General features: G+C 34.7%; 1 protein-coding gene across 1 annotated transcript in view; it reads right to left on the bottom strand.

Annotated features, from left to right (window-relative positions):
- UNC13C (unc-13 homolog C (C. elegans)) overlaps window positions 1–25,400 on the bottom strand; it is a 410,279-nt gene that overhangs the window by 136,965 nt on the left and 247,914 nt on the right. The window contains exon 17 of the mRNA XM_004687775.2: window positions 9,328–9,461. Coding sequence (XP_004687832.1) covers window positions 9,328–9,461 — 134 coding nt within the window. The remainder of the gene's footprint in view (window positions 1–9,327; window positions 9,462–25,400) is intronic.

The raw sequence follows: 25,400 nt of genomic DNA on the forward strand, positions 1-25,400 counted from the left end.
GCCCCTCAGCAGTGTACTTCATCAACCTGCCTCATCTGCTCCCTACTCTGTCTATGGTGATTCCTCTCACCACCCTTATACCTCTGGCCTGTACCCAAGTTCTGTGCGCATAAATAAATAAATATTTAAAAAAATTATCAACATGGCAAAACCTAGACCAAACTATCATTGAAAATAAAAATATTTGAAAATAGAAATCTCAATAAGAGGGCCCAGAAAAATGGTGTCAGAGTTTGGATGCTTGGCTCACCTGCTCCACATACTAGTTAACTATAGCAGAACATAGCCAGTGACTCCTGGGTGACAGATGAGTGCCCCACAGGGAGCAGTTGTGTCTGGAGGAGGGGACCCAAAAGTGTAGGAAGGCCATGCAGGTTTCCACTTGGGTAGGGGTGAGTTCTAGCAGCAAGGTGGGAACTGCAAGCAGCAAAGTGTAACTGGCAAGGCCCTCACACAGTCACCCTCGGCAGACCGCAGGGGCCTGGGGTGGGGCTTGGCGCAGCAGCACTGTGGGGGTGCATCAGCTCATAGCTCACAGAGAGCTGGGCTGGGACTAGAACAGACCCTAAAGTAGGGTGGGGAATCATTATCCCTAAAGCAGACAGTACTCAAAAGCATTACTCAATAAAATCATAAAATAAAAGATAGAATCAGAAATTAAACTTATGTTTGCTGACCACACCCCTTTTCATTCTTTTCTAACAATTACAAAAACTGTTCAATGATGAAAAGTCTTCAATTAATTTTCTACCTTATTAGCCTACTGATTTGGCTTTAAAGTATTTGTAATTCACATTGTTAGCTGCTTATTTTATACAATAGTCTCTCTTTAAATTTCATAATTTTTTTCTTGCTAAGCTCTACTTTTATATAGAAGATACTCTTTGGGGTCTGAGAAATTATTCTTATATCTATATTAGAAGAAGTTTTGGTTATAGTGTATTAGATTTGCGTATGCTTACAGTGGAGATAATGGATATTCTATGCTAGGGAAAGCAAACAAAGAAACAAAGCTTTCATTTACTTAATATTTACAGGCTCTCCTGAAGTCTTTAATGTTACTTTGCTACCTGTTTGTGGTACAGTTAGTACATCTGAAATATTTCTCTGACCTTTTCTTATATATGACCTAGGTAAATATAGAAAGCATTATTTGGCCTTGAATCTAGATAGCAAACTCAGTCTTTAAATTCTGCGTTAATTTATAGTATCTTTTTCTCTTACACTCCTGTGGATTCTTCCCTTTCCATGTACCATGTCTTTAATTGTGTTGGTACACAGACATATATGGTTTTTCTGTTATATGGATACTTCTTATATATGTACATATATGTGATATAAACACATCAGAAGCTGGACTATAACCTGGTGACAATATTTGAAAAGCTGACAATTTATTCACCTCTACTTATCTAGTGATAAAAAGGGAGAAAAAGTCACAACTATGAATAAATGAAAAAATCAAATCAGTACTTGGATTCCAAGGAGAGATATCTAGTATTTCTGATCATAGCTTTTATCACATTCTAAGTACTGGCTACATTTTAGGTTTCTAATTTTTAAGGGGGCACAAAATAAACTCTCATTAAAATGTTACTGTACAATTTTCTAAGTTTCTACAGATTTGTAAATGTTTAATATCATGTTGGCATCAAGTGGCATATACTTTATGCCAATAAAGTATTCCTAGCTGCATCTTAGGTATCTCTAGTAGTAAATTATGATTCAGCAGAGTTGCTTTCTCTCAACACATTCTACAGTAAATATTTTTGCTTTCCCTTCATTCTGGCTAACTCTATAACGTGCATATTTCCTAAAGACTTATTTTCCACAGTTTAACACTGTTTGGTAATTTCCTCTGCACAAGTCACAGCATCATAATTTAGCAGTTAAACTTCAGTGCAACTCAAAATATAGAGATGAATTTCTCCTCTGCTGCTTAACTAATTTACCCAGGAAAGCAGTGAGTCATCTCTTTAAAACTCCATTTCCTCACCTGTCAAATGGAGGTGATGATAATTGTGTACTTTGAGACTTATTCTATGGAAAACTTATCCTAGTGGAAAACACAAAGTGAGATTTTATATGTGAATACTTTCTGGAGTCATTGGCACATTCAATAAGTGTTTGCTGATAATGATAATTTCATTCTAAATATAAGTAAGACACACAGGAGAGTGTTATTTAGATCCATTGGTAAACATCACAGAAACTGAATGGAAGTCAATTTGATTGTTTTTAATATCAAGAAAAAAATAAATTGGTAAATAAAACTAATAGTATTAAATTTGACTGGAGATGGAAATTTTTATGCACTCACTGGAGTAAAGTGGTTTCAAAAATGTTAGAAGTCTCAAGCCCACACTAACAATTTATAAGCTAAATACAAACAATTCCAAACTTTGATACAAGCAGGACTTAAAGAAATTTTAGCTTCCTAAAATCCTTTCCTAACCTTGAACACATTAGCATGTATGCTTAAAAGTTAAAGAAGTAAACATAAAAAATGTTATACTGTTTACAATGACTTATTGATGTTTTTAAAATAAAGTTGACTATCCTTATTCTGGTTGAACTTGTGAAATTCTGATGTCCACAAATTAAAATTTTGAATGACCACCTCCACCTCTTCATTTTCAATGCACTTATAGCTTAGGGAGTTTTAATGAAATAACTAATCCATTCTGATATTACTTGAATGTCTCCTGTTTTTAATTTGCAACAATATAATCCATAAGTGTTTTAAACCTTGAATCATATGAGGCACAACAACTTAATGACTCAATTTATTATCTTGAAAATCTCTTAGTGAAATAAGGAAAACATAATCTACCACTGCCAAATTTGATAATACTGATTCATTAGTCACAACAGATAAAATTAGACTTCATTAAATGTGAAGTATTATTTTGATATGCAAAGTTTGTCTTGGAAGAAAAGTGTGTTCATTGTTATAAATGAGTAAGCAGTGATTCTATTGTTGCATGTCATATATGCAACTGAAGTTTAATTATAATAGCCCGAATTCAGAAGACAATTAGTTTGCTGCACTCTTTTCAATTATTTTTTGAATCAGCTTTTAATATATTTTAAATTTAACAATATTTGACATGGTTTAGTGCAATTAAATGCCTTTATCACAAGAAAAATCAGCCAAGAACAATGAACTTTTTAAAGCAGAACTAGTAGTAAATTATACGGTATACCTTATAAATGATAGTTGTATTATAGGGAAACAAAAACATGATAATATTGGATGTAAAGATGAAAGCATTTGAGTGTGTGAATTCACCTAACTCACTGTTTCATGTACTAATTTTCCCTTTTGTTCTTTTTACTCTAAGACAAGTGGATCGACAATATCATTTACACTCAACCACCTTTTATCCTTGTTTTTCCTTTCACAGTTATAACCTAAGGTATTATTTTTATGTAGTCAGATCCTTAGATGTACATTTATTTTAAAATATGAAAAGTGAAAGTGGGGATTGATCTTGGTTAACTACTAGATTCATCATTTTGTATGAAAATGCTGCCTGGCAGTGGCAAAAGAGATAGAAATGGTGTGAGGCAGCTTAAATAACCTGGGCAATATGCCTGGGGTAAATCCTGAACAGAATTACTGAGCTCAGAAAATTACTCAAGTACTTCCACATCACAAACATGAGGAAAGCAGATCCTCATTTTCACCTTACATGGGTGGGGAGCTTGAGGTACAACAGAAATGGAATTAACATGTTCAGAGGATGTAGGCAACGCCAGGCCTTGGCATTGCATCCTTCTCCCCCAGTTCTGATCATGGACCTATGCTTTAAAACAGCGACAGATAAAATTTAAATGTGGAAAATGTTTGGAAAGATGCTGTGAAACTTAGTTCTAAGTTTTCATGGCTCAATGTGTCTCATTCAAAAGTGTTAAATCATTAAATGATTAAGCAACTTTATCTTATTTAAAGCACAGTGCTCTTTATTTTGAGATTTTTTTAATCTCATTCAAAATGTGAAGATGGTTCAAAAAATTAAAATTAGATTTGACTTATGCTAGAAAAATTAAAGGAAGGGGCCCTCCCTGGTGGCGTGATGGGTTAAAGTGCAGCACTAGCTGCTTCAGTGAGAGTTCAATCCCTGGCCAGGGACATAACCCACATGGGGCAGCAGACTTCTTTCTCACTCACTGCTCCCCTCAGAACTGTAAGTCATCAATCTGCCTGTTCTGCTCCCCACCCTTTTTCTGTTGAGTACTACAGTTTTGTATGCATAAATAAATCTTAAAACAAGTTTTCAAAAAATTAAAGGAAAATGAAGATAATAAGCTGAGGTTATACATTGATATATGCTCAGATTCTATAGAGTTATTATATGTAGGTCTCAGTTCTATCATATTGACACTTAATCCACAAAGAAAAAATAATCATTTTTCCATGGCCCATTTGCTCTGAAAGCAAAATTCTCCAAAGTAGTAAATTCTGAAAAATAAACTATTTCATGGGTTTTCCATGAAGTGTCAATGCGTACCTACTATATGTTAATATTAAGGTTTTTTTTTTATTATGTCTATAAGAACTAGAGTGTAAGCCAGAGATGTGTGCGTGTGTATGTTGGGGGGAGGGGTTAGAGGAGTCAATAGTGATAGAGTGGGGGAACAGAACAGGCAAATCTACTGAAATACACTGTACAGGGGAGCATGGGTGAGACAGGAGAGGTCTTGCTGCACCATATGGGTCAGTTACCTGGCTGGGAATTAACTCAAGAAACAGTGGTCCAAGAAAGCTTGATAAGCACTTAGACTTTAACTCCTGCACCACCAGAGAGGCCCTATATTTACATTTTCCCTACAAAAATAGCAAATTGCATACATTTTCCCAAATTGGTTTATGTACAACTACAACAGACATGATATAGCTGTTTTTGTGTTTTTAACTTCTTCTTGTGAATAATTGTTGTTATAGGTTTATCAAATCATGATCAAAATATCAGAAATATTTGGGTCAGACTGAAGAATTAATACCCTTCATATTAAGGAAAATTTTTTTTTAACCTTAAGATTAGTCACTTTGTTAATTCAAGGTCTGCTTAGAGTCTCCTTCTGTTGCTGACTTAATGTATGATCTTAGAAAAGTTAGTTAACCCTTCTGTGCTTCAGTGTCACAAGCTATAACTTGCAGGTTATAAAAGCATTGCTGTCATTAGATTTAGGTTTAGAATTTATGTAAACATTAGACTAAAATTCTCTGTAGTTCCATATATGATGGTACATTATTTATTACATATAAATAGCATCTGGACCTAAGTCAACTGGAAAGCATAATAAACCTAAAAATTCAAGAATGAACTTTTTCTTATCACTATGATAGACAGTCTGAGAGACAGAAAATTAAAAATTTCAGAAGTGCTTGAATTAGTGCAATTCTTAATAAGCATTTTTTAATAGTACTCTTGCACTCTTAGAAAAATATTCTTTCCAGATAATGCCTGCTTTGGGAAATTTGCAGATATACTGATGTTTTGAAATTCAGCCTGATGGTAATTCATTTTTGCAAAAACAATAAAAATGTTTACTTTTGTGCCTTTAGTCAAGCAGCTTTTGAATTTTGTATTTTTGAATTTTGTGATTATACATTCTCCCCTCTAGAAAACCCTTGTTCTGAATTCTGATTGCTTGCAGGAAATAAGTTGTTTGCTTATATTCTGAAGATTCAAACTGAAATCTCCCTTTATGCTTCAACAGCAATATAGAATCAATCCATAAAGTGAAATACTTGTGTCATTTTATAGAATGCTATACTGGGTTAGTTATGCTACTTTGGTTATAAGGATCACAGATGCAAATAACTACACATATTAAAAGGAAATGTTTATAGGCACACTTTGTGCAATGAGAAATAAAGCTAAGCTGCATTGCTATAATATACTGGAAACCAAGAAAAACTGAACTCAATTACCAGTAAATCTGGGCTCTATGTCACCACAGACAAGTAGCTATTCAGAGTGAAAGGAGCCTGGGGAGGGCAGTGGGTGAGCTCACAGGGTCCTCGTGAATGACCAATACCGTAACTACAACTCCCATCATTCCTGCTTTTTCTCCTAGCCATTCTTTCTCTTCTTCCACCAGCAATGTCTTTTTTCCCCTTATATCCCTGTTAACCTACTTCTTCCATTTATACCTTTTTAAAATTCACTCTTAATTTATGCTATAACTATCTCTGAACTTGTAACTTCAATGACTGTCCTCCGTGTCAACTGTGTCAGTCTATCAGTCTCCTGTCAACAGTTCTTGGGTGAGTTCTGGAGAACAAATCAAGTTTTCCTTATTGAACAAAACCTTTCTCATTAGGTTACCTCAAAAAGGCGCTGTGAGTGGAGGTGTTTAATCCCAGAATGACTCATGAATGAGACAGGCTCAGTGATTAAGCAGTTTAGGACCCATGTTTAAATTCGGTAAACATTTAAAGTAATTCTCTATTGCTGCAACTTTATATATTGCCTTACAATATTTAATGTTCATTTTTTGTTAAAGTTAAGAGACTGTTAATGAGAAATGATAATCAATGAAGCAGAAAAAAATAATGAAATAAAAAAGCTTTAGAAGAATTACCTCGATAAGAAAAAAAGGCAGGCAAGATATTAAAATGCTCATCAAAAAATAATTGAGAGAGAGAATTAAGTATTTGCTCTTTCCAGGACTTATTATAATTCAAGCTAAACAAGCATTAAGGAAGGTACATTCTTCTTTACTGAAATATTCTAATCATGAAAATATCATGATTAGAAAGTATCATGAAACCACCATTTGCAGAATCTAATGGAATACTGATTCTGGAATGATTATAAATAAGTATTGAAGGAGAGGGGTACAGAGAACTCTGAAGAGATCAGGCTATAGGACTGATCAATCTTAGCATCAATACAAGGGGAAAAAGCAGACAATGTTACCCCTGCAGAGTTGGAAGTACACCTGTGGAATACTATTAGGGAAGAAGGAATCTTAAAGTTAGTCTGCAGAGATAGTGCTGAACTATGATAAATATCAAACATGGAATAAGTGTAACAAGGAGACAAACCTAATAATCCAGATATAAAACCTTTTATAAAAATGTATTTTTAAAAGAAATCAATAACATAGATAAAAGAAAAAGGAGTTGAATAAGAATAAAAGTGATGTAAGACACCTAATGGCCAAATGTAATATGTGGATTGCATTTGATTCCCAATTAAAAGAAACCAAAAGCACAAAATAAATTTTAAAGAAAAGTAGTGGCTTTTCATTATGGAGCAGGGAGTACACAATATCACAGTTTTACCATTAATATTATAAATGTGTTAGCATGATGAACATTTTTGTAACAAGTTCTACAACAAGAATCATTTAGAAAAGCTACATTATAGGCAAAGGAGTCAATAGCTTTTAATACTCTGAACAGCATTAGTTTCTAAACAGAAACAAGATGTAAATCCCTGACCAAAGCTTAAATGTAATCTCCTTTGTGTAACAAATTAAATATATAACCCTTTAAAACATACAACTTGAAAATAATTTTCTGGCTCATTCCATAGCCTTGAGAAAGTAGAAGTAACATATTTCCTCTTTGCAAATGAAATGGCAGGTTTTTTAAAGTTGGTGCATTTTCTCTACAGCACTTCAGCTCCTTTCTGAAATAAACTCTAAATGCAGAGAGGAAATAAATTGAGCCTCTACTGTTGCTAGTTAAAAAATTTTCACACTATATATGGTTGCCTACTCATGTAACTTGTTGAAGTCACACAGATAGTCAAATGTCTATCTAAATACTTCTTCCCTAATACTTTCTAATTCCTTTTCTTAAATCATACTAAATGTCTATCTAAATTCCTTCTTTCCTAATACTTTCTAATTCATTTTCTTAAATCATACTTCCCTCTGTATTATCTAAACCTATGATGGCCACATAAAATACAACCTTTGACACCTCTACCTTCTAATACTTCGCTCCATGCAGTTGGTCTAGCTTTATCTTCTAAAGATTCTCAAACATTACTCTACCTTTCCATGATCATAAACAAGGCCCTCATAACAACTCATTGAAATATTGTTATAGCCACTTGACTATTATCTCCAATTACAAAAGGAAGTGTTGAGTTTAAAAACAAACAAAACAAAACAAAACAAAAAAACAAAAACTCTTTGCCTTGAAACCAAAAATAAAACAATTTCAATCAAACCAAAAGTTGCTTTTTTAAAGATGATAACAATTTGGACAGAAAAATAGTGAGAAGATACTAAATTATAAAATTTTATATTATTAATATTAAGAGGATAAATATGTTTGTCAAGAATAGCTATTTGGCAGAAAATGTAAACACTTAGAAGGAAAAAACTTCTGCAAAGACAGAAGCTACAAAAGTTCATCAACCAAAAATAAGTTTGAGAAAAATACCTGAATCAAACAGTGTTTTCATAAACACTGTTTCTGGCACAGCACCAGACACTAGGGAGGGAACCCCCAGCTCCCGACTTCTTGCACAGCAAAGGGTTTGGGCTGCTCATCTAGGCCTCAAACTATAAGGATCCCACATGAGACACAGATCTCCAAAAGAAGTAGCTTACAATGATTTCTGTTATGTTACAATAAATACTTCATTCAATAAATTATTTTTATCAATAACCCTGCATTAGATACAGAAATTTTCTATTTTCAAATAATTTGTTCATTTGCCACTGCTACATAATATAACCAAACATGTTTAGTCTGATACATCCTTTATGAATTGCTGTTTTCTCACATATATGGGACATACACATGAAAATGGGTGGTTAAGAAGCAGGACAGGATGACAATTCATTTACTTAAATGTATTTCTTCCACAGCTGGAAATGAACTTGCATTTCAACATGAACTTTTGACCCTAACTGTCTTGAATAGAAAATGAGAAATATTGAAACCAGTTCTCCAGAAAATATTTGAATCTACTGCATGTTTTACTTCAGGTTTGTCTATTTCATCTATCCTTGTTGCCCTACAGCATTTCAGATATTACCAACATGTCAGGAGATCCTCCCTATTTAACCATACTGCACGATCCTAATTGGCAGAATCAGCTGCTATTTCCCATGTATGGCCCTTACCATGTGAACTTGAAAGAGATCCAAAATGGGAAAGCTGGATTAAGTCTTAGAACAAGATGCATTCTTAATTTTAATTCTGGAAAAGTTTGTCAATAATCTTGAGAGTATTAGCATTCTTAATTTTAATTCTGGAAAAGTTTGTCAATAATCTTGAGAGTATTAGCCATGCTTCAAATATTTTTTTCTTAACCTTGAAATAATATTTTTCCAAAACATTGTACTTACTGATTCAGGACAGGTGTGTAGGCAGTTTTATCTTCATCAATAATTGTAACCATCAGTGTAATAAGCTGGGGCCAAAAATCCAAATTCTTGATTGTTGGTCCCTGATCTTCCCGAGGAATATCTTGTTTCTTACTCTGCTCACCATGTCACACAACATGCAGAAGAAAGTTTAATGATATGACTTTAGTTAGATATCACTGTCAGACAGAAGGATTAGAGAAAAATGGTTACAGAAAAACTCTTAAATTATGAGTCACTGATGTGAAATTCATATTTTTTTCTTTCTTCATTTATCCCATAGGATAAAGCCACAATGGCCTGTTTTTTTATTTCTATGTACTTTGATTCTAGAGTAGAGTTTTCTCTTCTTTTATTGCAGCTCATGGTCATTGCAGTTATTATTGTAGAATATTTTAAATGTGTCCTCTTCCAAGGAAAGAGGTTGAATACTGTGTGCCTAAAACAATGTGAGAAAATTATCCTACTTAAATATTTTGCTCAAAATCATATGGGTAGTAAGTGGGCAGAACTCATGGGTGCCTAGTTACAAGGTAAGGGATACTATTCACCTATAAAAAATTAACTCTTGCCATTTGAGACAACCTGGATGGGCTGGAGAAGAGTATGCTAAGTGAATTAAGTTAGGAGAAGAAAGACAAACACCAACGATTTTACTTATATGTGGGGAGTGTAATGAAACAAAGGATCAGAAAAAAAAAATCCAGAAATCTGACTATAGAATAGAGTTTACTGGTGGGTAGACTGAACACAACACTGGGAAGAAGGTAAACTGTACTAGGGTGGAGGACCATGAGTGCCTAGGTGTTAGCTATATTGCAGTAACATAAATCTGAGGAACTGTGAATCTATACCTATAACTCATATACATAGTTGTAAGCCAATACATACTTCTTTCAAATATATAGTTAAAAGTTATCCTGGTTATTGTACTTCATGGCTATTCTTCTTACAATAACTTTCATTACATGGGCCCTCCCTGGTGGCACAATGGGTTAGAGAGCAGCACTATGAAGCTACCTGCAGACACTGCAGCATGAGTTCGATCCTTAGACAGAGAGGTGACCCACATGGCCCAGGAGACCTCTCCTATCTAGCCCACTGCTCCCCTCAGTAGTGTATTCAGTCAGTCTGCCTGTTCTGCTTCCCACTCTGACTGATGAATCTTCTCAGCCCCTGCCCCTATGGTCTGTACCCCATAAATGAATCTTGTATGCATAAATAAATCTTTTAAAAAATGAAAAAAAAAACACTTTCATTACACTTTTAAAATTAGGTCATACAGAGCAGAGATTTTTCACTCAAGTACAGAATAACTGAAGAGTATGGCTTCCCTGGTTATCCCATGCTGACAGGTCTAGGGTATCTGAAAACTTCTATTGTGCCTCAGAAAACTCATGAATTTTCTGATATAAAAGGTAGTTAGACTAATTTGTGCTTATCAAGTACTAACTCCACCTACCAAGTTTTACCTGAGAGCAGCAAAACTCCCATTTCAGTGGTTGTCTGCTAATACTGCCCAGGCCATGTAATCAGACTTGGAAGACTTGTTGCACTGGTATTGTCCTCAACAAATCAAAACAAAGTCCCATACTGGGTCCACTTAGTATTAGAGACCTCCATGTATAGACCATAATGCACCTATGGGGACATGTATTTTCTTAGGGTGTTTCCAGGTGCTGTTGAGTAACATGTATGTTCAAATGCAACAGATATTAAAAGTTGGAGAACTAAATTCAAGTAGTGAAAAATTAGCAATTGACACAAGAGAATTAGTAAGATGTATAACTTTATATGTGAGCATCTAGGTTATCACACCAGATATTTCTACAACCCCTGTTCTTTCTCAGCTCAAAGGCAGTCAGATTGATTCCAGAATCTTGTATCTGGAGTGAAATCAGAAGGCTGTCTACAGGCAAGACAAGAGTAAGAGAGATACAGAAGTGAAAATCAATGCATAAATGCATTTGTCTTCTCAAATTTAGCTAAAAGTTCAGAGACCCATGTTTCTGCACTTCTTTTGATTTGCACTTTAATCACAGTGTAGAACAAAATGTCTAGAGACATCATTTATTGCAATTGCACATTCTACAGATGAGTAAGTAGAGCCTGACAATGTTGGGCGTGATCTACTCAAGGTCACATAAGTTAATAAAAATCAGATAGCTTAGACATTAAAAATGTAATGTTCTCAAAAGATCCTACTTTAATCTATCTCCCCTCTAAAGTTAAATTGACTCAAGTTAAATAGCAGAAAACAGAGTCAGAGTTTGTTTGCCAAGGAATAAAGAAGCAATATAAGACCTATAAGTTTTATGATTCTTCCCTCTAATTAAAATACTTAAAAGCAATTACTGAATGGAAATAGTAATTAAAACTGATGACTTAAGACATATCCCTATGTATTTTATGATCAAATACCATCCTTTTGAAGGTGGTACTAATATCACCTGTTACTACTTTTTTTGCCTTTGGAAAAGCTCAGTTCATCACCTTTCATCTGCCTACTTCAAAGGTTTTCTCTACTATTAATCTTTAATGCCACTGTCGAATGTGCTTTCTTTGCTCACTGAATTTTACTGACATATGGTAAATCATTTGAACTTTAGCTAATAATGGCAGAGTTTCAGGGAAGTTAGACTGAATAAAGATTATATCTGGATTTTCTAACGAGCTGGGTCTTGATCATAAACTTCATGAAGAGCCTTTAGTGTTCTTCTGTACATGCTACTGGCCAGGCTGATTTCACTTTCACTGTAGATAAAGTTGTGCCACCTCTGCCTTTCAGGATTAACTGAGAGAGAGTCTATGTTCCTGTTGCCATGACTTATTGTATAGCTGCTTTTAAATCCACAGGAAAATGCCATGGTCAATGCACACTGGGCTATCCCAAGTCACAGGGAGAATTGAAAAGAAATATACTGAGGAAAGGTGAGATTATTCAAAACTGCTTTTGGCTAGTGTTTTTCTAAGTCCTCCCTATGGTTCACCTACGTCAAAATCACCTAGAGAAATACACTTAATTTCAGAGCACATATTGTAGATCTACTAAATAAGAGTAACTAGATGTGAGGCCTGAGAATCTAAAATAACACACAAAACTCTGCTCTTCTGAAATTTTCCTGAGCATGAGAAGAGTCCATTACTCAATTGTCAATAAATCAAATAAAAATAGATCTTATAATTTTAGGAAGAATAATATTGTCCTTCCTGAATACCAATATCAGTCCTGGGTTTGTTAGATTTTGTATTCTGTCATGGTAACAAAAGAATTCTACGTCTTCTACACATCTGACAGATTTCTAACTTCATACAATTTTCCAACTTTAAGAGGAGTTGGAACCTTCTTGGATATTTATGTGACATCCTTTCCACGATTTGATTACCTCCTATGCTAGAATTTTTTGTAAACCATTACTTTTTAAATTAAGTCATTAAGAAGTTAGTGGCATATTCAAATCACTGAATACAGTGTTGCTGAGTGAGAACAAGCAGTTTTGTAGGAATCTGAGTCAATATGTTAATGTGGTTAAATAAAACAAGGAATTTCCATTCATTAGGATATCTCACATTTGCTATTGCAAAATACCCAAAGAATGGTCACTGGGTCCTTTAGACACATAAGTTATAGCTATCTTCACATTGAATTGCTAAAACTACATTTCAAATGTTTGGACACTGTAAGTAGTTTTTAATAGCACTAAATGGGTCCTTGAGTTTAAATAGATCATCCATGGTTAAGTGATGGATACATAACTATAAATAGTTATAACTCTGAAAGTGGATTTTATACAAATTACTTAACAGCATGGTGTAATACAAAAATAATAATTGAACTTGGAATCAGAATCTTGAATTTTGGTATCAGCTTACCATTAGCTTTCTGTACAAATTTGGGCAGGAATTAATATATTGGACTTTGAATGTCTAGTGTTTATGCAAGAAAAATGGATAAAATTGCATGTTTCTGATAATTCTAGGTAGAATTTTTCAATGGGAGCTCTATATTATCATAACAGATACTGACCTTTAATTAAATATTATATTTAATAATTTGTGATATATGCTTTGCATAATTGACAAAGTTCTGTTTAGAATCTTGAGCTATACAAGTTTCTTGAATATAAATTGCTATTTAAATAAAGTAATAAAAAAGTAAAATGTCAGTTTTGTCCTTTTATATAAATTAACTTCTTTTTATATAAATTGAATTTACAATAAAAACAAAATAATGCAATAGGTCACATCTAGTAGGCATTTGTTTTCCACTTAAGATAATACATCTTTAAAAAAATAGTAGATAGTAAACCTAGGAATATAGTGATAGCTGACATATTAAATCATAGGCTATTGAATAGAAAGAGATTAGAAGATACATTGGATTTGTCTTCTGTGGATGAAAAAATAAAACTAGTATTTGTGAGCAAATGTATTAACAGGGAAGATTTAGTTCAATGAAAGAAAAAAAATTCTAGAAAATAATTTCTAAATATCAGATTTCCCCAAATATTATAATCTTCAGACACTAAAAGGCATTAGGGGAGTTTCCTTTTAACATTTTATCTAAATATTGAGCACTTGCTATTAAAATTCCACTTAAAATATACATTTCTATGACTTATGTCTGGGGTTACATTCATAAAGAAATAATTCAAAAATTCTGAGTACTAGACAGGATGTTGATGAAAAATAAATGGTTATTATCTTTTTCCTTTACAGTTGAGATACTGACATTAAAAAGTTAGGTATCTTTAAAGTAAGTAGTTTTATGACTTAGATATATTCAGATATCCATGTTACCATCATCACAAATAGGGCAATAAACATATGCACCACCCCCAAATATGTTCCTTTGATTTCCTCCATCTCCATGCAAAGAACATTTAAAAGATATATCCTCTTAGTAGATTTTAAAATGTGCAACATTGTGCTATTAACTATTTCCTTAGTTGTACTGTTGACTGTAATAGATTGCTAAAAAAGCAGATCTATAGAACATAATTATCTTATGTAAATGTAACTTTATACCAAATGAACATATGATTACTATTTTTTTTTAAATTTTATAACAGCTTATTTTACATTTTTTTTCCATCTCAATTGTAGTCCCTGCGGGTTTCCCATCACCAAGTCACCTGTGTGCCATCACCATAATCCTGTGCACTTCCCTCCCCACCCCCCCGCTTTTGATCCCATTCCCCACTCCACCCCCACAAAATGTCTCTGGTATATGGCTGTTCATTATTCTTGTTATTTTCTCGCCTGGTCCATTATACTCCTGCTATGAGTGACACCATCCGGTATTTTTCTTTCATGATTACTATTTAAAAGTTAAAATCGACAGAGGTAGAGCCAGATAGCCATTCACCAAATCTATTTCCCCCTTTCCTTTAAGATACAGTGAGACTACTGTGAAGGATTACAGATGGTTTCAAATTCTTTGATCTTTCTATTCAAAGGCATGTATATATTTCCTTCCCTTGAATAAAGGTGAAGGGAATGTCTTAGACCATGAGACTGGCAGAAATGACCAATGTCTTTTCTGCAGCCAACCAATGTCTTTTCTAAGCCAAGGTTTTAAGAAACTGATGGCTCCCTATTTCTGTCCCTTGGAACATTAGTTCTTATAAAGTGCAGCCATAAAGCTGGGAAGATGCCTGAGGTCCATGTGCAGAAGAACCTACAAATCCATTGCAGGCCCCAGCTGACTGCCTGAACCAACTGTCTAGTAGTGTGAGTGTGCACAATGGAAGGTGTCTTCCACTGCAACCACATGAATCTCCACTGCAACCACATGAATCTCACACCAGGAACTAGTGAAGTCGCAGGGAACTAGATGAGTTTTTAAAATTATGATTATTGAGGCAAAGTTGGTTTATACTGTTGCATCTTTATGGGCTGTAGGGTGAAAATGGCACAAATACCTCTCTTCACCCCATATCTACCATCAGTGCTCTAATCATCCTCCAGCATCATCCATATGCTCCCCTTTTCCCTCATTCCCACCCACCAAACTCCCCCTCCACTCTGGTTGCCTCAGTAATGCTGTCAGATGTGAAGTGTGTTCATTATTGTTTTGGCTTTGATGGAGCCTTAATTATATTTCTCTATATCCCACCACATTTTTTTTTATTTTATAACAGTTTATTTTTACATCATTTTGTACATTTTTTTTTTCATCTCAATTGTAATCCCCGCGGATTTCCCACCACCAAGTCACCCATGCACCATCACCACAGTCCCGTGCACTTCCCTCCCCCCCCTTTTTGATCCCATTCCCCACTCAACCCCCACAAAATGTCTCTGATATATGGCTGTTCATTATTATTATTTATCCCACCACATTTTTATGATATACTCATTAAAAGTATCCTTGGACACTCGGGTTGTTATAATTTGGCTATCAGGTTAATAGGGCTGAAACAAACATAGGTATATGTATGTGCCTTCAAATTAGTGTTTTTGTATTTGTCAAGTAGATACCCAGGAGTGGAATTGGTGGATCACATGTATATCTATTTTTAGTATCTTCCAAGGACTCCATACTGTTTGCCATAGGGGCAAACCATTCTACATCCCATGAACATTCTGAGAGGATTCCAATTTCCATAAAGTACTGAAAACAAATAGATAACTGTACAGAATATATTAATATTCTGCTCAGATTTTCTGTTTAGGGTTTAGGACTGATCCCCTTTCCACTGGCTACTGAAGGCTCAGAGTCATGCTCTTTACTGAACATTTATTTCATAGAAAAGGAACTGATTTACCTAAGGCTACCCCCTCTTTACGGAAGCAGCACTAATGACTGACTTATGCTGTAACACTAAAGCTCAGTTGTTTTCCCTGAAGTAGGGACAGGTCTGAAGGGCCATTCCCTGTAAGATTTTCTGAGGCTTTAATATAATGTATCAAAGTAAATTCCTGATCTTTCATTTCCTAATACCTTTAGGGGAGTCCAAAGTTATAATGGACAATACAGTAGCCTTCTAGGTTTATGTGGGCATTTCAATTGGCATTTTAATGAATTCAAGTGCTGGCAAGTTTAATGTGCTAGTGGAATGGTTCCTACATTAGATATAGCTACACAACATTTTCGCCATTCCATTAAGTTCTGTGAAACAGCACTGTTTTAGTGACAGGTGAAATTTCTGCATGCAATTCTCTGTCAAGGAATTGGCTTCCTGATGCTAAAAGAAATGGCTACACACAACAGCACATACCAATTTAAAACAATGATGAGCAAAAAGTTCATGACGAGGAGAAAAATATTCAGATGACTCCATTTATATCAATTGAAAAATGACTTGTTTACTAATTTAGAGAATGTTTAAAGCAAAGTGTAAAGCTTACCATGATTCACTAACATAAGTTTTATGAGAATGATTATTTCTAGGGAAACAAATATATCAGGGTAATTTATTAAATATGGGCTACAAATATTTAGGTGTTCATTAGTTTTTGAAACATAAATGCTCATCACTTTCACATAGAAACATTTTCAAAATGAAATAAAATAATAAACTGGGCTCTTAAGAAGAAGACTGATTCGCTGTGTGTTATTAGTATTAGTTCAAATCAGTATCCACTGATGGGACCTAAGACCACTAAGTAGTCTTTATTTTAAACACAGCTACAGTAAGGTGACAGACAACACAGGTAAATCTTGAGACTCCAGTATTTAAACTGGAACTAAGATTAATGACATTAAACAGAGACAGTGTTATAATTAATTTATCAGGTTAACATTTTGTATAACAAATTTGTTTATCCAAAACAGACCAGTGGGCTAAGAACTATTAATAAGCCTCATCTCAAAGTTTTGATATGCGTTGGGTATGTTTATTAGCTTAGAAAATTAATAGGGTCCCAATTGATTCCAAAATAGGGAATGGGACTGTATGGTTATTTTTTTTTAAAGATTTACTTATCTATGCATACAAGAACTGGGGTACAGGCCAGAGGTGTGTGTGTGGGGGGGTGAGAAGAACCACCAGAGATAGAATGGGGAGCAGAACAAGTAGATCTACTGAAATATTGCTGAGAGAGGTCTACTGTGTCATGTGGATCGGCTCTCTGATCTGAGACAGAACACATGCTGCAATGGCTGCTGTTATCTTGATAGCACTGAGACTTTAACCCCTGTACCACCAGGGAGGCCGTGGGACTGTATGTAAACTCTTAGGTACAATTAAAAACATCCATTTTCTTCAAACATCTGATCATTCCTAATAAAATTAATGGCTAGTGAAAATTTGCACTTAATGAGGATTGATGTTAAAAAAATTATGTTAAATTGGATTATTTAATTTTAGGCTTATTTTTATTTTTATTTTTGTAATATCTGTAAGGAATTTAGATGCTTACATCTAATCCAGATACTAATGTAAGAGATGAAAAGCCAAAAACCTATAAATAACTTTTGGAATGCTGACTTGTAGACTGAAATCTATAAATAAAAACATGACAACATGTCAATGGAGAAATCAGAAGAATGAAATAAAAAAAAATAAACACCAAATCCCTGCTTTGTTAAAAGTGGACTGAAAGTTAAGACATAGGCAGAAGCAATTTAAAGAGAATTAGCACTGGGCTAGCTACAGATATTTTCATGATTAAACTGTCAGATTGCTCATAACGAGTTTTAAAGTTGGAGACAAAGATTCCTAGTCCTATTTTTCTCTAGGCTTAATAACAAGTAAGCAATATTATCTATATGCTGAAATGTCTGTATTTCGATATAAGGAATTTGTTGGCTTCATATATTGAACTAAATCTCTTAAGGGTAATTCAAGGTCTAAAATTTATGTCAGACTGAGCAAAAATTGACAGTCACTAGACCTTTGCTTTTCTAAACTGACTAGTTCTGTCTTAACAGTCATGCTAAATGGGATCAGAAAATATTGGATATTAGTTCATTTTCACCACTTACTGAATAGGTATAGGAAGATCAAGCCCCAAACTGATCTTTAAAAAAAAAAAAAAAAAAAACAAAAACCTGTATGCAGAAATGGAAGCAGTTAACATGGCCCTGAACAGACACTGAGTGTTACAAAAAAGCCAAGTGTTCATTCTATAGCAGTGCTTTACTATCAGTGATAACACCATAAGAAAGATCAACAACAAGTACTAGGTACAACCAATGAGTTCATAAGTACTAAATGCTGACTATTATTTCTTATAGCCCCTAAAATCACACAGAGGCTATGTAAGGACACCAATATAGTTGACTTATTTTTCTTACAACTAGTAGAAAATTATAGGATATGTAATTAGAGAGCACAAAATTTCCCCCTTATCTTTTAACACTCTTCTTATTTCCTCTTTCTGGCATGTGAGTTGACCTACCTAAATGTAACTTTTCTTCATTGCTTACCATCCCTAAGCAAAACAAAGAAAAGGGGAATCAAGGCTCTTTCAAATTAGATAACAAAAAGAATGGTTTATACTCTTATCTTTATCACTGGTAGCCCCCATCAGATTCCCTTCTGGAGTTACCAATTGATTGGGTAAATATAATCTCTGTGGGGCAGTCTTTATATTATATGACTTCTTATTTTTGCTAGAATCACTACTTCCAAGTTTAGTGTTGCAAGGGGAATAGTGACATAAATAGTCAATCACTAATTTTCCTTCTGGAAATTTAATTTTTTTTTATTTTGAATTCATTCAGTGCTGAGTAGATATTATGGGTGGCTGGGAAAGGAGAAAAAAGGTATTCTCAGAAATGAATCAGATTCAAATACTCCCTACAAAGGGCCCATGGTATAATTAAGGTGAGTTAAGATGAAAACAATTACAATATGAGTGGAACAAATTTCAAATAGGAGTTCAGAGTGGAGATAAATTTGTGATAAATCTACCAAGAAATCTTTATAGAATAGTGATATTTAAATTGAGTTTTGGTATATGGCGAAATGTGAATACAGAAACAGAAAGAGGTCTCTAGGAAAAGAAGGCAGGAGGAGAATGAGAAACAAATGGAAGGAAATGTTTGGTTTGCTTGAATAAAAGATGGGGGTGGCATAATTTCTTAGGTATTATTAATAGCCTGTGTTCTGAAAATTCCTGAGTAACAATTTTAATGTAAATAGATTTTTGTGCATGTCAATTCAAATTGATAATTATATAATTAACTGCTGATCTTATAAATTTCATTAATTATATATTCTTATATACATTCTTTAAATGACATGTTAATTCCAATAATTAAAGTGACTTTTGTCCTCCACAGTTCATGGACACCAGTTTTTGTGAGAGTAAATAATAGTGTTAAGGCCCAGTAATCCCTTATTCTAGCTGGATCTTAAGAAACAGTGTCCTGCTCTGTTAACACCTTGTAGCTTAGATGACCAGATGCATTATTTGCACATAATCAAAAGCTATCAAAATGTGTTTTAAAGATAGGTTTTACAGCTTTCAGAAAACAGTCTTATGTATTTTCTGTAAAACATCTGTGACAGTTTAGGCTTACTGCCACAATAAAGCACCATCTGTTTGTGAGATGATGTTAGAAATATCATAGAGAGAAATCTTACCATATCTCTCTTTTTTTTTTTTTTTCTAGCAAACAAGAACTGCAGTTACAGAGACTATCCTAGGTCAATCAGTTAGTCATTTTAAACCAACTGAAACACAATATTTATGACCTTAGAATGCAAACTTTGTAGAACCAGATACCAAAAACAACAACAAAACTCCAGGTATCAAAGTGAATGTGTGTGTTCAAGTACACAAAAATGAAATAAATTAAAATGTTGCAGACATAAATGCTTTCTATTCTGACTTTGAGCTGGAAAGCGAATCTCAGGCCAAACACAAAGCAGGATTACAGTCTATATCTGAAAAGCTGCGAGGGAAATCTGGAAGGGCTAAACATAAGTACCCTAAGCTGGCAGCTTCCTTAAAACATGTGGTCATGTTATAGAACAAAATCTGTTATACAGCAAGGAGAAAATGCATCAACAAAATTATATGTTGCTGAAACATCAGCAATTAATTCTGAATGACAGACAAAATAATCATATTAAACAGATGCCATTAAACTAAAAGCGAGGCCTTTGTATTTGAGGCCTTTGAGAGAGGATTGGTTTTAAAGGCAACAATTAATAAGAATAGGAAATGCAATAACAAATATAAGCAATGTCCTGCATTGTTTTATTTCTAAAAAAAAAAAAAAAAAACCTAAAATTCTGCTAGAACACTCAGCCAAGATGCTACAGATGTCAGAAAAATTACCATAACTACCTTCAAAATGCAAAATTGAAAATGAATTATTTTTCTTTCCTTATAAATATCCATAATAATTGGATAAGAGCTGCAGTCCAAGTACTGAACCTCCAGGAAGACACAGTATCATGGAAGAACATTCTCAAGAATGTTTCTGTACAGACAGAGCTACTTTTGAGGGCCACTGTTGGGTAGGGGTGACTAGACTGGAGGGAGTGTTTTCAGAGGGTACGCTAGGAAATCCGTTATCTGAAAACTGACCAAAAAGATTTAGGCTCTTCTAAAGTCTGAGTCTCTCATGATTCAAAGCTAACATATATAAAATTGTAGACTTCTATGTTCTCCTAAACTCTTAGGTAATACAAGGGATATTTTTCAAATAGAAGAAACAAATTTGGATAACTGAAAAAAGAAAGGCTGCTTTAAGGTAGGAACCATGGACAGAAGGAGAATCACCCTTCTTCAAGGAACCAGGAAGCCAACAGTGAGACTTCCAGTGGTTGTTATGTAGCCTCTGAAAATCAGTTGACAGAGAAGGAGAATAGTGTCGGAGGAAGAACTGCAATGACATCCCTGTGTCTAGTGACCGCAGGAACAGAGATAGGTGTGTGCAGACCATAAAGACAGCCCAGCCTTGGTGGTGTGGGCCATGTGGTAATAGACACCTGCAGTGTCATTCTCTACAACTGAGTCATACAGTGTTTGAAGTGCTACTTCAATGAGAAAATAAATTTAATGTTAGGGGGGAAATATCCAACAATAATCCAGGATGTGGTTTGATTCTGCAGCTCTGCAGATCTGACAGGGAACAGCATAGTTTTTTTGTAAGGGACCCCTCCCCACCTCTGCTGGATGAACTGGAAACAGCTATCCCATCTCAGTGGCTGGCAAGATTCTTTGCAGTTCAATCAGAACTACTGTTCTAGACATGGTGCTAGAGTTAGCATCCCAATCTGGAAATGGAGTAGCTTGACTAGTACTTACAATAAACTGAAGCTATTCTTATGTCCAGCCTTAAGTTATTCTACATTCTTGCCAATAGACTCTTGAGGTTTTCTGGATCACACAGTTGTTGGTTGGTAGATGAGAATAAATCACTAGGTTTAAGTCTGTTACCAGTGCTTTCTAGACATGGATTATACTGAACAAGGTCCATTAGGTTATTTAATGAAGGACACAGAAAGTACAATCAATGGCATATTACACTTCTGGTGCCTTGATATGAATCTCAGATATGGTACCTCTGTTATCCAGAAAGATTTTAGATTTATGTATGTGTACATGTGTGTTTGTTTTAAGACCTCTTCTCCCTCAAAAAAAAAAAAAAATACTAACCTGAATTCTTACTGCCCCTCACTAAAAGTACGAAGAGCTGCCATTGGGCTCAATCAAAATATAAAAGCATCTCCCACTCCAAAGGAGAGGAATTCACCTTAGAATCTGAACCTAATGGCATTAAAGTGTCAATAGGCTCCTATTGCTTCAGAAAAATGAACACTAAATTGGGGCAGGCTCAAATGCCAGGACCACAGAACCTTCATGGAAGCTAACACTTTCCTTCTCATAGCAGCTCTGAGTAACTACTGACAAATAAGATATGATTTAATCTCAAAAACTGAGCTTTTTCATGGAATTTATTGTAACTTTTCATTTCAGGTCACTTCTTCCCTGCTTAATGTTTGAGATGCCATCTAATTCACTTGGGTCTAGCTACATCACAAAACAGGTAACATGTCACAATTTGTAATCCTGAAATATCAAGACATGCATGCTTAGTTTCCCCCCATGCACTCTATTTAATTTTCTTTCATACTGCATTGCTTAAGCAAAAAGCTCATTTCCTCATGCTGTTGTTCTAAGTTTCTTATATTATAATATGTAAAGATCAAGCTGGAATTTCTAATCAGCGTTAAATGACTAGAGCACCTATACCAAGTTGATATAACTTCAGTGAATATGAAAGAAATGAAATTTCAGTTGTTTTATACTAATGTATGATTCTTTTTTGCCTCTTTAATATACTGAAATTAGCTTGTGGTTTCCCTTTACTTTCTATGAACACCTATAGTTGTTCAGAATCTCCAAATTGGAAGTCATCTAAGAAATAAAAATCTTCCTTTATTTATACTCTTACACAAGATACACTGAAAACCTAGAGATTATTTGGTCAATAAATTATTTTATGAAAACAAGTTAGAGTCTGGGAACTTAACCTAGTCAGATTACCCAAATAGTTTATTACCTCTTCTTGCTTCCTGTCTCACCCCTCCAATTAACAATACTCAATTCCGCAGCCAGTTCCATCTTTGCAAAGCACAAATCTGAGCTCATCATGCTCCTATTGAAAATTCTTAAGAGGTTTCACATTTCCTTCAGGATAAATTCATACCCTTTAACTTAGCTTGCAAAACCTGTTTTCCGCTTCATCCTTATCTATTACCACCACTCCACTCATTATTATTAACTTGCTTAAGCCTCGTGATCAACTTGGCATATAGTTGGTCACAGATGATCTAGCCTATAATTCTGGAAGGAATCAAACCCTGGTACACATCTGAGGGTCTTCTTTATTTGTAATACACTTTATCTTTTGTCCCTCACCACACTCCTTTCCTTCTTTTACCCTAAAAACTCAGCTAACTTAATTTTTACTTGCTGTTTATATTTCTTCTTTTAAGTCACTCCTTGCTGAAAGCCCTCCTCATTTCCTTTTACCTTCCAGAGGACATTATTTGAGACATCCATGTGCTCACGCAACACTCCACATTTTCTCTCAGAACAATTTCCACAATGTTCTCTTTGTCTGAGTCAGAGATTGGTGAATCTGTAATATCACTTGCAGGGCTAAATGAAACACAGATCACTGAACCAAACCCTTACGAGTTTCTAATTAGCAGTTGCTAGGAAGGTGTGTATGTGTTTGTATATGAGTAGGGATGTGTGGCTCTGATGTGCAATTTTAATCAATTGATGCAATGAATCGATGATTCCACTTCATGAATGCTGCAATAAAAACTAAACTTTGACAGCAAGGCTTTGAGATAGTCATTTTGGTATACCTAAACTCTAGCCTTGCCTTATCTGCAATAGGAAATACAGAATCACTCAATATGTGGATTCCATATTTGAGAACTTAAATTATTCTACAAGTAGATATAAAAGTAAAGTAAGAAAAATTATCTTTGTTACTTTCCTAACTTAATATTGCTCATATTTTCTAGTATTGCAATAACCACTGTTATGTCTTCATATGGTCACATTTTCAACATTTAAATTGATTATAAGTCACGGCTTAGCTGGTTTTCCCTGAGGGGTAGTTATTGCCTAAAGACCAGAAAAAAAAAAAAAAACCAGTAACAAATAAACACAGTTTTAAGGCTCACTCTGTAAGGTCTTTAGATAGCACAAACTCAGTGATCCACAGCAGGCACCAACTCAGAGAAAAAATATTCAAATATAAGTTTATGCCTATGAGAGATGAAAGAAGGATAATCTTGAGCATACAATTTGCTAATCATGTCTGTGATGTGGGTTTTCAGCTAGACTGCCAAAGAACAAAGCCAGTAGCTCCTGAAGGTAATACAGACAATTGCAGCACTAACTAGAATGTCCAGAGGAGGGGTTCTCAGCAAGCAATGGAACCAGGTAGTCTGAACTAGTGATTGAGTCCTAGTCACTTAGTGGGACCAACCACCAGCAGAGCCAAACTGTCAAGTGGCCCTTATGTAGTAGGATCCAATAGACCCCACTGAATACTGGCACACAATCTAAATGTGGCCCCGATCCAGTAAACTGAAGCAAGGAGTACAAAAAGTCCTGCCAAGGGCCACAGATGTGACAGGTCCTCACTGAGGAAATGGCAAGGCTTGGTTCCCAGTGGATGTAGCTTTTGTAATAGCAAGCTAGAGGGACATTATATAGAGACAGACCCACTAATAGGAGTGGAAAGGATTATTATCCCTTGGAAAATGGCAACTAGTGCAGACTTCAACATGTTTGACTCTGACGAGCATCACATTACATCATAAAGGAACTGTGCGGAGATAAGCGCCTGAGGGTTGTGGTCTACCAGTGGTAGAGCAGTCACTCAGTCTGGGGCAAATGTTATATAGAGGTATACTCCCCTAAAAGAAGGGAAAACCTTTTGGAGGAGCTGGGATGCTCTAAACAGTTTGGGTCCTCAGTAAAGGTAATAGCTGAGCGAGCACCCTGACTTGCACTCCCAACTCCTCATGCTTTCTTTTATTATTATTTTTATTATATTTAAATTTTTTTACATCATTCTTCATTTTGTGCATTTTGGAAGTGGTGCTTAACTTGTGAGAAAGATGTAAAAAAGACCTAAATTGGAAAAGATGAAGTATAACTATGATTATTGTTACTATCTATTGAAAGTTCACTTAAAATTATTCAAAAATGATTAAATACCTAGAATTACTCTAGACAAAGGAAGTGAAAGACCTATTCAATGAAAACCACATGACATTTCTAAAAGAAAGTAGAAAAGACACAAGGAAGTGGAAAGATATTCCATGCTCATGGATTGTGAATTAGAAACCTGGATGTAAGACCTTGAATCATAAAATGCATAGGAGAAAGTTGCACAACACTTTATGCATGGTTTTAATATTGTTTTGGGGGACTAAACTCCAATGGCAAGGAAACAAAGGAAAAATTAAATAAATGGTACTACAGCAAACTCAACAGCTTCTGTATGATAAAGAAATTAACATTAAAACAAAAAGATACCCTAATGAATGGGAGAATATTTGTACATTATACATCTGACAAGAGTTAATATTAAACATCTACAAAGAACTCATATG

Source organism: Condylura cristata, unplaced genomic scaffold (assembly GCF_000260355.1).
Source record: "Condylura cristata isolate star-nosed mole 26May11 unplaced genomic scaffold, ConCri1.0 scaffold00023, whole genome shotgun sequence".
Taxonomy (NCBI): domain Eukaryota; kingdom Metazoa; phylum Chordata; class Mammalia; order Eulipotyphla; family Talpidae; genus Condylura; species Condylura cristata.